Below are 14,951 nucleotides of genomic sequence, written 5' to 3'. Positions count from 1 at the left end.
CTGATTGAAATCAGGGTTAAAACCAAAAATGTGCTGGATACCGGCCCTTGAGGCCCGGAGTTGAGTAGCCCCAGCTTAAGGTCTCTCAAATGGCCGCGTTGTCTCATTGGATTACCAAACTAATATGCTGTTCTACAGTAAATGAACGTTTATTGGGCAGTATGCTGCAAAGATAGACAGGAAAGCACATGGCCAAGGTCATCAATCATGTATAAAATGTTGACGCTGTTGTAATAGTTCAGCTTATTAGTAAAGCTTCAAGAAATGTTCTTTGATTTTTCTTTATCCAAGTTTGAACTCATCCCAGCTCATCAGTTTCATCAAAGTGCTCGTTTTACATAAATTACATTCCACATTTACCATCAAGTACCAACCTGTCCTAAGGTACACTCCATCGCTCCAAGGAAGTCTGCATCCCGGAGGCCATTGTTGCCAGAGCTGATATCGTGCAGCTCAAATCGAAGCCTCTGAACCTCCTCAAAGTAGTAATCTACCAAGAAGATCTTGGAAAAGACTGGACTGCTGCTGCTACGAATCACCTCAGTACGGTCCACCTGCGAACATGCCAATAATTAGCATGAAAAGAAAAAAAAGACACAATCCATCAATTCAAGCTTTATGAAACAGTATGTTGGGATACAATGTGGTATAAAAGAAAATATGATTCTATGTAACAAGGTATGACAGGATACAGTACAACATGATATGTAACATATACAATAAGATGTAGGACAATATCATATGGTACGGTACGATACAATACTGTACGCTACAGTACAGTATGGTACAATATGGTTAATGGCTTGTATTTGTATAGCGTCCTCCAGTGTTATAAAATTCCCCAAAGTTCACAACACATCCAGTCATTCAACCACGCACAAACACATTTACACACCGATGGAGATAAACCACATTGTAGCCACAGCTGCCCTGGAGCACATTGACAAAGGCAGGACTGCCACACACGGGTGCCATCGGTGCCTTTGACCACCACGAGCAGGCAGCGAGGGTGAAGTTAGGGCGACGTGTCTTGCCCAAGGACACAATGACTGTGGGGTTCAGTTAAATAACCTTCCAATAACAAGGCTGCAAATTTACTTTTCAGCCATCATCACCGGAAGATACAGTACAGTACAATACCATACAAAACAGTATGATACAATACAATACTATAAGGTACAAAGCAATGAAAAATGTAACTGAGGTAAAGTGCAAAGGGGTGCGATACACTATACATAATATCATTCAATGCAATACAGTATGTTTTGCCAACAATTTGATGTGATACAATACAAACTTACATAACATAGTATAATACTATGCATGGTACCACAATACTGTTTGGTACAGTATAATAAAATAAATAAAATGGATACCACACAGTATGGTATAGTACATACATACATAAATACTCAGTGTATACATACATATACACTCAGTGTGTGTGTGTGTGTGTGTGTGTGTGTGTGTGTGTGTGTGTGTGTGTGTGTGTGTGTGTGTGTGTGTGTGTGTGTGTGTGTGCGTGTGTGTGTGCATGTGTGTGTGTGTGTGTGTGTGTGTGTGTGTGTGTGTGTGTGTGTGTGTGTGTGTGGTCCTGGCCTGGGATCTTTATGCGTGTTCTCCCTGTGCATGCATGGGTTCTCTCCGGGTCCTCCGGCTTCCTCCCACGGTCCAAAAACATGACTTTTAGGTTGACTGGTCTGTCTAAATTGTCCTTAGGTGTGAGCGTGTGTGTGCGGATGATTGTTTGTCCTGTGTGTCTCGGTGTTGCCCTGCGATGGACTAGCTCTCTGTCTAGGGTGTACCCCACCTGATTGCCCATTGACAGCTGGAGATAGGCACCGGCCCCCCCGCGACCCTAAGTCGACAAAGCAGGTTCAGAAAATGGATGATATGATATGATATGATATGATATGATATGATATGATATGATATGATTTGATATGATATGATATGATATGATATGATGCCCCCCTGGACACATGACTGTTGTCGGGGGGTTCAAAGGAGAATCCATTATTTGTAGAATTGTTTTTTCATGCTGGTACACACAAAAATAATTGTTTCCTGGGGGTATGATGGAAAATCACTGAGAAACACTGAAATACAATAAATTAAATTATGATATTGATACTACGCTACACAGTATAGTACAGTACGGTATGTTACAACATGACACAATATGATAATAAAAACTGTAACATTCAATACAATTACTTTGCAGTACAACATGACAAGATACAATATGGAATGCTATGATAAGATATGATGCAATGCGTTACAGTATCGTACACTACTTTAAGAGTACGGTGCAATACAATAAGATGTGGTGCAAAACAATCAAAACAATGCAATAAGATGTGTTATGACAGTATGTGATACAATATGGTATGATGGCCTAAAAAGTTTAATAAAATGTCATTTATTTTTTAAATGTGCTGCTTATTTTTGGCAACCTTCTTTCAAACTGAGCTTAAAGTTAGCAGAAATAACAAAATCTCATCCATGTCCAACACACAGCTACTGGGCATTGATTGTGAACCTCAGAAGACTTTTCAGCACGGCAGCAATTTACCCCAAATAGCCATTACCAGATTGTTTACACTTATCAACAGTAGAACAGAAAGCATTGATTTTTCTTGACGCTGTGAAAATCACACAAGCTGTTTCACCGCATCTGACTGTAGCTGAAACACTGATCTGAGATTTTCTTCTCACCGAACGCCTGACACAGAAAGGATCAGAACCGCAAATTAAAGTCTGTCCCCGCTGACAGCAGAACCTTTCAATCGTTGGCAGAAATGAAAGACTGCTTTTGAATTGTCGATAACGCTGCGGCTCACATGTGCACAAAAGAACAGTCACAAAAGTGAAGTGCACGCTTTGCAGACCCAACATACATCAGATGTTGGCTTTTTCTTTGACACTTACCTCAATAGCCAGGGCGAGTCATTCAAACGCTGAGTTATTAACACAAGAACGCAAACACACACTCGCACAACTGCTTCTTCACACTTGCTCTACCCAATTATCTAGTTAGGAGAGTAAAAGAGTGCTGCAATGATAGCATTTGTTCAGCCTCACACTTTCCAGATGGGCTTATTGTGGCGCATATGCACACTTTTGCAGTTTTTGCTTTGTGAAAATACATACGTGCATGCTGTTTGTGCACACACACACACACACACACACAGCACAAAGTAGCTTTTTGTGAAGTCTCTAAAACAGAGTTGCACTACTTTCTGAGCACTTGATCCTGAGCACCAGAGAGAAAAAAAAAACACTTTTGTGCACACTATCTAGTTTTTGGGGTTTTAACAGTTGTTTTGCTGAGGTGTGACAGTGCACAAATGTTTTTTTTAAATCTGTTGAAAAGATCATAAATATTTTATTCATGCACAAAACACAAACCTTGATACATGCTTGACTTACAAAGGACCTGGTTCACACAGCAGGATGTGAAAATGTCAGAAGATTTTCAAAATATACATTAGTGGTGATAAAGACCATGAATACGGTATACAAAGTACAAAAGTACTAGCATTTTACTACTGTTTTACTACTGTTCTCAAGTACAGTTTTTCTGTATCTGTACTTTACTTATATAATTTTTTAGACCTACTTTTTACTTTCACTAAACTACATTTTAATGCAGTTAGCTGTAGTTTCTACTCCACCCATCCATCCATTTTCGAGTTGTTGGTAATTGGAAAAGTAGATTTTTGAGAGTCGACTATTCTCTTCTCTCTTCCGCTTCCGGTTGGCAACAAGATGGCGCCTGTGCTTGGCTTAGCCGCAGTCACCGGCCACTTTTTCAAACTTTTCTCCACTAACCTCCTCTTTTCCACCTTGCTCCTGTCTGCGATCCTCTTCAGTAGTGTCCCTGCTACCATCTCCTATGATCGCCAGACTCTTTTGTCCTTCCGTTTGTTCATGATTGCCCAAGACGCACCGAGGATTTACCATCCTGTTTGTTTACCTGAGTGGCGCACTGGCCCGGAAGCAATCGACGATCCAGAGCAGCGCACCTCCAACGATGTTTGTCCGGTCCCGGGAAAACGTCGGAGAAAAAGAGGTAAACGAGCAGGAATCCAGGTGAGAATAAGACTTCTCTTAAAGCGTGGTTTATCTAGTAAACATCGGCGCGATCTTCTAGTTTCTTGTCCTTTGTTTGGTGACCTGAGCGCCACTTCCGCATTCCTGCCAGGCCGCATTGCGACGCGGTTCATCCGTCCAAGTTTTTTAAGGTCGGTTTATCCTCATTCCTCAGTGGTTTCTCCTCCTGTTCCCTCCATAAGTGGTTTTTATAAACACCGTGGATCTAACCCTGCTAATTTATGTCCACTAACTCCAGCTGTTTCTGTAGTTTCTGATTCCTCCACCTCACTCAGCATGGCTCTATTAAATACCCGCTCTGTTAACAATAAGTCCTTCCTGCTCAATGATCTAATTCTCTCTAAAAACCTGGATTTTCTGTTTCTGACTGAAGTTTGGCAGCAAACATCTGATTATTCTGTCTTTAAGCGCCTCGTGATTTTTATCTTGAGAGGCGCTATAGAAATGATATTTTCTTCTTCTTCTTAAATCACAGTTAGCATTGTTAGCTCAGTGTTAGCCGTTAACATTTATCACCTGATATTAGAGTAAAACAAAAAGATGCCATGGCTTCTTATGGGTATAAGAAATAACTTCTGGGTCGCTCCTGTTTACTGGCTTATATGATGTGCACAAAATGCTGATGCGTTTGGCCTGCTGGTGTTGAATAACAATTTCTGGTGCTTGAGCATTAGATCGGCGCTGACTTGGCCACCTTGCGGGCTCAAACATTTTAAACATTAACTATTTCCCCTTTTAGTCTTTTTGAATGGAGGAAAACTGTCAACCCCCCAGCCGGCCGAGAAAGAAATCTGTTTAAATTTAACCTTTCTTCCAACATGACAGAGACGTTAGACTGTGATTATTTCACTGTAAATATCTTACATATTGTTCCATTAATTTGTATTTTGGTCCTTCCTCCCTGGTCCAACAGCACACACCTACAGTCTACAATCACAATGCATTTTTTTAATGTTTGTTGAATTCTTATCATTTTTTTCCTTGTAAGGAAAATTTTTTATTTAAGACAAAAAAATTGTGGATTCTTCAACCTAATTTAATTTAATTTGATTTGTTTACTCCTTACTTACATTTTTTTTAAATCAAGTACTTTCCAATGCCTACCTACACACAAACTGATTTAACTCTGGGATTTTTCCCAGTCAGTCAGGAAATCTCGTGATTATGGAGTAAACAAACATGGTGGAGAAGGCGAATCTAGCATGCCTTGCTTTCTGACTGGCTATATGTCACATTCAACAGGCAGCACTTTTTCCTTGAAAATCAGACAATTCAGCATTTTTGAAATCCTGTGTGTATAATCTAAGTGGTCTCCCCTCACATCTTTCTGACTGGACCAAAGCACTCATAACACACCACACACGGTAGGATTATCTGATAAGATTATCTTGACAGCCTTTATTGTGATCAGGAAGGGGAGAAGTAGTTAAAAAATTGGCATGATTATACTGCCATATGAACTGAGTTTAAGAGAAAAACATAAACTTTCCTCTGAAATCATCAGGACATATCTATTCGTTTATGTGGTGTTCTTGTAATCCTCAGACTACTCCATTAAAGAGTCTTGGAACAGGAGTTGGAGCTTTATTAATAATTGGAATTTAAAAAGAACACTTAAAAGCAACACAGTCTACCCAAAGATGGGGTTTTCCACTACCCTGAAACCTGTTTAGTTTATGAGTCCAATAAAACTGACAATAACTTCAGGATTAAAAAAGGAGGTCTGATTGTTTTCATTATGAACAACAAAAAGAAAGAGACACAACAGCTGTCTGCAGAAGTTCTTGTTTTTAGTCTCAGCTGCATATCAATTAGTTTCCATAATTCATAAGAATCAGACATGAGATAACATCACAATCATAGCTTGGTGTGAAAGCTGGAGTGCTTGATTACGAACAATCATTTAGTAAAACATGAGTTTGGTGTTATGCTTGAATCATTTCAGGTGATGTCTGCAAAAAAAAAACAGCACTCAACTAATCCTGGAAAGAAAAGAGTTTTTTATGTTTGTAACTCCAGTTTTTTTTTAAATATTTTAAATGCTACAAGGCTATGTTTACCCTTGTTTCCAACTGATTTTGCATAAAATTTCACTTGCAACACTAAATGTAACAACAATAAAAAACTTTAGTGTGGGAATATAATGTATTTTTAAAAAATTCAAATTTTTGAAAACAGATTTTAATTCATATCCTTTTTTAATTATCAGATTGGTTTGTTATATTATGAGTAATAATGATATTTTCCCACATAATCAGCTCAACCAGTGACAGGCTAAATTCATAGATAGATGTTCGTCACTGAAAAATCTGACATTGTCTTCTGTCCTCACCACTGCTGAGTGTAAATAGCAATGAAAATTTGTACTTATTCTGTGTATCAGAATTTCTCTTTAAAGTCTGATGTTACGTAATATAATGTTTTATATATTATGTAATGACAGCATATGCACTGGTTGGTCAGAGGGCAGGTCTTACGATAACTGTTTTATATGAATCGGTATCGACCTGTCAGAGCTGTACACGAATCAGATCTTTTCCAAATGATATATCCATATAAACCTTCATATTGGCAATTACCTCTTTCAGTAACTCTGGCATTGGTCACCAGTGTTAAAAATGTGCCAAATTTTAACACCATCCAACTCTTCCGTGCCCTGTGACTCATGAGCACCATGACGTCACAAGTTAGCACCATCAGAACATGCAGACTCACAGATGCTTTGGTTGAAATTCGCAACATCTCAAAACGAGTTATAAGGAAAAGACACTGGAACGACCAACTCAACTCTGATTCCAGGAGTCAATATTGCCCCCCCCCCCCCCCACACACACACACACACACAAACACACACACCCCACCCCCCATCCTCTCCCAAAAAAATACGTACTTACTGTACCTCAAACCACTGGCCATGTGACTGCACCTTCAGCACCACGCACGGATCAGGTTTGGAGAGGGCATCGCGGTCCGCGATCCCCCGGCACGCCACTCTCAGCTCTACTTTGGTCAGGCACGGAGAGCTGATGAAGCCCAGCGTGGCCTCTGCAGACTCGTAGATGTTACTCATGCTGAACACACGATCACACACTGGAACAAAGAAGAGAGAGAAAAGGTAAGTCTGGATGGATGGACAGACGGACGGACGGACGGACGGACGGACGGACGGACGGACGGACGGACGGACGGACGGACGGATAGATAGATAGATAGATAGATAGATAGATAGATAGATAGATAGATAGATAGATAGATAGATAGACCTGACTAAGCAAACAGATTGTCAGGACAAGGTCAGGAGCATCAGTCAAAACACACACAGGTAAACATGGAACACGCTACATAAACACAAATGCATTCATGCACATACACACCGAAGATAGGAACATGCAGATGATTGCAAAAAGTGCACACACACACACACACATACACACACACACACACATACACACACACACACACACACACACACACACACTTTGCTGACTCTCCAGGACACCATCACCGGGTCTCTCCTCTGGTTTCCACAGTCTGTATAATGTTCACGGTCCCTAAATAGAACATTCTCTAGTGTCTAACCACAGCAGCACGGGCATTTGTTCTATGAGCTTTTCCAATGAATTGTTAATAATTAATTATATTTTACAGTAAAAGTAGAGCGAACACATATAGAGGATAAAGCTTTAAAGAGATTTTCACTCACTGGACAATAATTATATGAAGCTCCAGCCACACGAGAAGCAATAAACACATCAATAGGCACCGGAGGAATATCATCGGGACATGACTGACATCACATACACGAGGAAAACACCTGAGCATGAGTACCTGCCACCTACACAGGTGTTTTCAATCATTCTGCTCAATAAAACCTCTTCTCCGGTCTGCGTGGGTGTACGGACCCAGGATTACTCACTTCTTTACTCCACTCATAACCTCCTGCACCTGTGTGAGTGTTCGTGCCCGTGTATTTTCAACGGACACTGACTCTTGTAAGCGATAGGCAGCGTATGCTGCCCCTTTTGAAAGAGCACCTCATTACAGAGTCAAGAGGCTGCTACGTTGTTTAGAACACTTCAACACTGGCTTCATTTCATGATTATGAATGAAAACAGCACAAAAAGGGAACGATGTACCGATTATGGTGATTTATTCATCATTTAGCCTTCTGTGTGTTTTATTATAACATATTAGTCATAATCAGGGATGCACAATACATCTGCATCGATGTCGGTATCAGCTGATATTTTAAAACATTGTGGTGATCTGAGAAGTTAAAGTGGGCCAATATTAACGACAAATACTTATTTCCATCTAGTTACTAGTTGTGTATCTGTTTTGGCAGAACTTCGTCACGTTTGTGTTATTTGTGGAGATAAAACATCAACGCTGCAAAACAACAGGAGTCAGCGGTAGAGTCACATTGCTGTTAACCGATCAAAGGAAATATGTCCAAATTTCAGGAAATAAGACTACAATTCCTGCTGTTTAATGCTTCCCACATTGCTGGCTGAATTCTACTTCCTAAAACCAGAGCACCAAAGCTGTTTCCCTTACAGAGATGAACTCACAAGTAACTCATTCACAACAGAGACCACCGCAAATGCATTGAAAACACGAGTGAACTTGGTCTTCGAATAAAGCAATGATACAGGGAATTCCATGAAAGTCGGCGTATCACCCAGGAAGTTTAGAGAAGCACCCTGGTGACTGCCTGGATTCTGAGTTTGGCCTGTTGGCTGATCAGTCTCCTTCGTCCTTTGTAAAGATGAGATTTGGAGATGTTAGAGAAGCAAACAGCCTGCCTGGCTCGTTGCTGTGAAACACAATTAGCAAACCAGCAACTGTCAAGCTCACAAGATGACGAACGACGCCAGAAATAATGCCTCACAAAATGTACGAGTGTAAAAATGACAGTGTGTTGATCAGTGGTGTTGATGGGCTTTTTTCTAACATTTGGACTGAGCTGTGCACAAAACACCTTTACAGATGGGAGCTTCACATTTAAAAAACACTTAACCAGAGAGTGGAAAATGTAGGTCTTTAATCAGCTGTTGACTCCAAGGCTACAACGGCCGAGAGCACACTTGCTAGGATTTTAGATTATTGATTTTATTGTTGGTAGCGCTCCATCACATGTATAATTGATCCCCAAATTTATGGGTTCATTTTGCAAACCAACAGGTCTGAACGCAAACGTAGCCTCGGGTCCAGTTAGCGAGAGCAGCAGGACGAACACAGGTCCAGTGTTCTGGATAACAGCAGCTGAATTTTAATGCCGCGGTCTAGTAGTATCATCCTCAGGGAGAGAAGCTCTTAGAACTGGGTCTGACTCTGACCTGGATGCCTTCCTCTCTCCCTCTGCCTTCCATAATTCATGCTCTAAGAGTGTGTGAGTATTTTTAGTTAAGCCCAGCGAAGCGACTGTATACAGACAAACGGGCGTGTACCGAGCCACATGGCAGGCGGATGAGTTACAACCCAGTGGTGTGGGAGTGGCGAGATGATAGTTGCGTTTTCTAGTGCTTCCCTCTGCGTTGTAGTATGTTTTGGGATAAACGTGTGTGTGGGAAGCAGCAGATGCTCGTCTGTTCTGGTTGACAGCAGTTGACACTGATAGCAAAGGGTGATGCAGAGGATTTCTACTTCCATCCTCTGCCCTTGCAGTTCAGCAGAAGCATCAGCTGTCACGTGTGTTACACATAGCTGGAGGTGACGATTAACTTTCCCACATCACACTTTATCGCACAATCTCACGCTGGCGTCAGTGCTTTACGAAAAGTGACAGCTGGTTAATTTTGATTTTATTGCACCATAATGTCAACCTCTAGAGAATCTGAAGTGCAGAACATTTTAAAAAAAAACACGCACACACACACAAAAAAAATGGCTATACCAAATGCAAACGTAGATAAAATTGTTGGTAATCCCAACTCTAACTCTAACCCTAACCCTAATTCTAGCGTTAACTATAGCACTTGACAAAAATGATGGTACATGGACATAGCGTCAGCTCTGAGGAAGTTTGCAGCCGCAAACGAAACTGTCAGCAAGGTAAAAAGAAACCCTTTCTGTGTTTTAAAAAAGAACCACCAGTGCGGTTAGAAAAGCAACACAGCAAGAGCATACCAAAGATACAAACAATGGTACATGCCAAAGAAAAAGTGTGTCCTACAATTAGCATCATGTCTTTGACCTTTTGACCACTAGTCACAGTGCTGTTTGGTAACAGAGTGTGTACCACCCTACACGTGGCCCACAGGAAGCTCAGGACGAAGTTGATTCAAGAGATTAGAAACACCATCATTGATCAACATGCTAAAGGTAGAAACTAGAAGATCTTCTCTGATTGGCTTGATTTTCTTCTGACAACAGTTGGCACCCATCCATCCATTCATTTTCAGCTGCATATCCGGAGTCAGGTCGCGGGGGCAGTAGCCTAAGCAGGGAGGACCAGCCTCTCCCCAGCCACTTGGGCCAGCTCTTCTGGGAGAATCCGAAGGCGTTCCCTAGCCAGCCGAGAGACATAGTCCCTCCAGTGTGTCCTGGGTCTTCCTTTAGGTCTTCTCCCAGTTGGACGTGCCTGGAGAACCTCACCGGGGAGGCATCAAGGATGCATCCTCAACTGGCTCCTCTCAATGTGTAGGAGCAGCTGGTCTACTCTGAGCCCCTCCCGGATGACCAAGCTTCTCACCCTATCTCTAAGGGAGAGTCCGGCCATCCTGAGAAGAAAACTCATTTTGGCCACTTGTATCTGCGATTTCATTCTTTTGGTCACCACTCAAAGCTCATGATGAGCGTTGGAACGTAGATCAACCGGTAAATCAAGAGCTTTGCCTTTCAGCTCAGTACATCACTGAAGACACAGCGCCAATCCTCCTGTCAGTCTTGTGCTCCATCTTTCCCTCACTCGTGAACAAGACCCAGAGACACTTAAACTCCTCCACTTGGGACAGGACCTCATCCCTGACCTGGAGAAGGCATTCTACCCTGACTTTCTGTCGGCAAGACCAAGTTCTGACACCAGCCATATAGGGACCTAACAGCCCATATCAGAGGGCTTGGTACCCCGTACTCCCAAAGTACCCCCCAAACGGCCCGCTAGGGACGCGATCGAATGCCTTCTTCAAATCCACAGAACCAACACATTCTCACCTCCAGGACCACCCTAGGGATATAGAGCTGGTCCAGTGTTCCACAGCCAGGACAAAAACCACATTGCTCCTCCTGAATCTGAGGTTTGACAAACCGTAGGACCCTCCTCTCCAGAACCCCTGAATAGACTTCACCAGGGAGGCTCAGGAGCATGATCCCCACATCACCACTACCACCCCGGTCTGCCAAACCAGGGGAACAGTTGGGGACATTGTTCAGAAATGTAAGGCCAACAAAACCCACCTGGAAATGGACACACAAGGAAAACTCATGACAAATTCAAGAGATGGATAATGTTAATGATGACTGAAGACATCCAATGAGATCTCAAGACTGTGGAGGCATTCCAGGGTGAAATTTGTGAAAACATGCATGGTCTCAGATGCAGGTCAGTAGTTCTCCATCAGGATAAGGGCCAAAAACACACAATAATAGAGCAGAACCAAACACTGGACTAGTCAGTGGCCGTGTAAGATTATTGATCAAGGACACCCTTTAAGTGAAAATACCTGTTGACAGGTGCAAAGGAAACAAAATCACTTGATTGTCTCAAAAGGTTGTGTCACTAAATCAGACGTACTTATCATTTTTGTCCGGAGCATTTTTAGAGGTTCATTTATTTTTAACAATTGTTTCGAATCAAGATTTAAAAGCAATTTCTGATTTAGTCCATATTCAATTATTACTACTGTGAGTTTTAAGTTATTTCTGTAAACACTGTGACTTTTTTCTTTATTCACCAGAACAATTTATCCCTATAGCCTCAAAAAATCAATAAATAATCTGCAGATTTTGCTTGTTTTTGTTTTTCTGAAACGCTGCTCTGTTTGACGGATCGTCTGAATTTAGTTTCGTTGTTGTTATATAAACAGCTGAGCCTAAATAGCAAGATGAGAGTTAGATTTTTTTCTCTTTCTTGTAATTCTCAAATAGCAGCGGCTGATTGCAGAGCTGGGTTGGAATCACACCACCACAGCTCTGACCTCTCAGCTCCTTCCTTTTTTTTGCACACTGTGACAATCAGCGCTGCTCGATTGCCTCGACCCTTGACTCTGTGTGTGCAGGTGGATGTGTGAGCGTGACCGTTCACCTTCCCTTAGGTGCAACAGCATCTGTGACAGATTTGGCATTCAGTCACAGGAAGGTCCATGACACCTGCAGTAATTGCTTGGTCACAAATTGATTATTAGCCACTTCACATGCATCTCATCCTAAAGAAGTGGCCCTTTACTTGTAGTTTATGTGGGAAATGATTAAACGCAGAGAGGGAAAAGTGGGACGTGAACTTATCTGGAGCTGCAAACTTTCAGTGACGTTTGCAGGGGGGTTGTGGGATTGAGTCACAGAGGGAAAGGATGTTTGCTTCCTCTTTTCATGTTTGCAGGAGGATACATTTAAATAAAAGCTGGTTAAATATTTGCACATTTAACAAACATGCGCATTTACTTCTTTCTTGGCAAAAATAATAATGATAAACTAAAAATTAATGCATTCCCCTTTTCTGTTGGGTTGCATCTTAAAATCGTGCAAATAATTTCGAAGGAAAATATAGAAATCAACCCAGGATGTTGCCTCTCAGGAGCCAGCCCGGCTGCCTGCCTGGGTTTTATTTTGTAACTATTATTTAAACAGAGAGAGAGAATAAAACTCACCTCGGCGTCCTGGAGAAAAAGATGCGAGCGGAGCAGGAGAACTTCGCCGCCGTTCACTGGACAATCACGAATACCTCACCGTCTCCGGACCCATCTCACTCTTTAATACGACCCCCTCCCCTCCTCGGCTGCGGAGCTCCACCGGCTTGTGGCGCTGAGAGCCGGAGCTGGGCTGGACTGCCTCTGCTCTGACACGGTGCGCTCCCTGGTTTCACTCCGGATGAAAGACGTGGAGGAGGAGGACGGTGCGCACACTTCAATTGGAGTTTGTAATCCACCGACTCCTTCGGGGCCGCAGGGAGCGCGCCGGGGACCGGAGGAGACAGAAAACTGTGTTTTAACGCCATCTAGCGGCTGTCGGGGTGAACTGTCCACTGGGGTGGGGAAAGAAGAAAAAAAACTAATTTTCTGCTTCTCAGCTTTGATTGGCTGCGACGTGCTTCAGTGATTTCATAATAAGCAGCGAGAGCACACCTGAGACCGGTGAACGCTCCACCTGCCCGGCGGATTATTCATCTTACAATAATTCAAAAATGCTTTAAGGGCTGTTGTGTTGCTGCTTAAACAGCATTTATTTATTTATTTATTTATTTATATTTAATTCATTGATGTAGGGTGTACATAGCCTACAGAAGCATGGACTGAGCTTAATAAAGACAATCTGTTTGAAGCGCTTTCAAATCCAACATGGAATTACAGCTTTCATCTCCATCTTGGGCCCGCTGCCATTTCATTCACAAATCTGAGCACTGATCCTGCAGGCAGCATCTTTTGGGGGGGGGGGGGGGGGGGTGTAATTCATCCCTAAACGGCTTTGTGTAGTCTTTTGAAAAGCATTTGTCCTGGTTGTTTATTTTAATAACCAGATAAACATTGCATAATAATAAACGTGTATTGTTGTGCAGTCACATCTTTTTGGGTTTTACTCATGTGCACAGACGTTCTTATGCTTGAGGCAAACGTGCAATCGAATTTTAACCCTTTGATGCATAATGGTCACTACAGTGGACAGGTACTCAAAAGTGTTATGTATTTGTTTTTGCTATTAAGCACAGCTGTTGAAGACTTTGTTGCATTTGAGCCCCTCCATTTGGACTTCAGTAAGTCAAGCCAACATATTTCATGTTCAGAATGCACACTGTCCACTGAGGTGGACATGTTTAGATTATTTGTAAATTAAGTGTTACAAAAACTATTTGTTGACATTTGTTTCATTCACACCTAAAGATGATTAAAAAATCATGGTTGATTATTTCATAATTCATGCTTCAAAGGGTTAAGTTTTAACCTGTCTGTTCACATTTAATCTGTACGACTGGATAAATACTGATGTAAAATGTTATACAGATTTCTGTCTCTGCTTTTTGTCACATTTAAATTAATTCATTTAAGAAATCAACTCAATAGAACTTGTGCAGCAAAATAAAATAAGCTAAACAATCTTAAAAAGCAACATTTCATGCTCCATCCCATAAAAACCCAGAACAAAAGAACTACGAAAAAAGACAGGGATTAAAATGACATTAGAGAGGTTCAAGATCAGAACGTCTGCAGACATCCATGCACTGACAGTATGGGAGCAAACAACATGTGGCTTAAGGCAAGGCAGCTTTATTTATATAGCACATTTCATGCACAGAGGCAATTCCCAGGTGCAAGAAAATCTGTGAAAACATAAAACAGTACATTGTAGAATCAATTTTAAAATACGCAAATAAAAACAGATGTATAAAATTTGAACCAGAAAGTTTAAAGATAAAGCAGTTCATATGAATAAATACTGCAAAAGGCAGTTTCGTCAACGTGGTCAGTACATCACCCATAAATCCTAAACAAAATTTAAAATCCTCTCAAAGTCAAAGAAAACAGTTACGTGTTGCACTTTTTCAATATTGTGAGCTATAATAATAATAGTAATAGTAATAATAATAATAATAATAATGTCAGTAAATAATAATTTATTTTAAATACAGTTTTGTTTGTGGTTATACATCAGAAAAATGACAGAAATTAAAAATCTGTAATTCT

At 41.4% G+C, this 14,951-nt stretch overlaps 1 protein-coding gene across 1 annotated transcript in view; it reads right to left on the bottom strand.

Annotated features, from left to right (window-relative positions):
* Positions 1 to 13,188, bottom strand: part of cpne4b (copine IVb) — a 52,848-nt gene extending 39,660 nt beyond the window's left edge. Inside the window, exons 1-3 of the mRNA XM_015973294.3 lie at positions 12,924 to 13,188; positions 7,016 to 7,206; positions 375 to 554 (exon numbers count right to left, since the gene is read on the bottom strand). Of these exons, the coding sequence (XP_015828780.1) occupies positions 375 to 554; positions 7,016 to 7,186 (351 nt within the window). The 5' untranslated portion in view covers positions 7,187 to 7,206; positions 12,924 to 13,188. The remainder of the gene's footprint in view (positions 1 to 374; positions 555 to 7,015; positions 7,207 to 12,923) is intronic.
* Positions 13,189 to 14,951: the final 1,763 nt, after the last annotated feature.

The sequence above is a fragment of the Nothobranchius furzeri genome, chromosome 19 (assembly GCF_043380555.1).
Source record: "Nothobranchius furzeri strain GRZ-AD chromosome 19, NfurGRZ-RIMD1, whole genome shotgun sequence".
NCBI lineage: Eukaryota > Metazoa > Chordata > Actinopteri > Cyprinodontiformes > Nothobranchiidae > Nothobranchius > Nothobranchius furzeri.
This window is presented reverse-complemented; position numbering and strand designations above follow the sequence as displayed.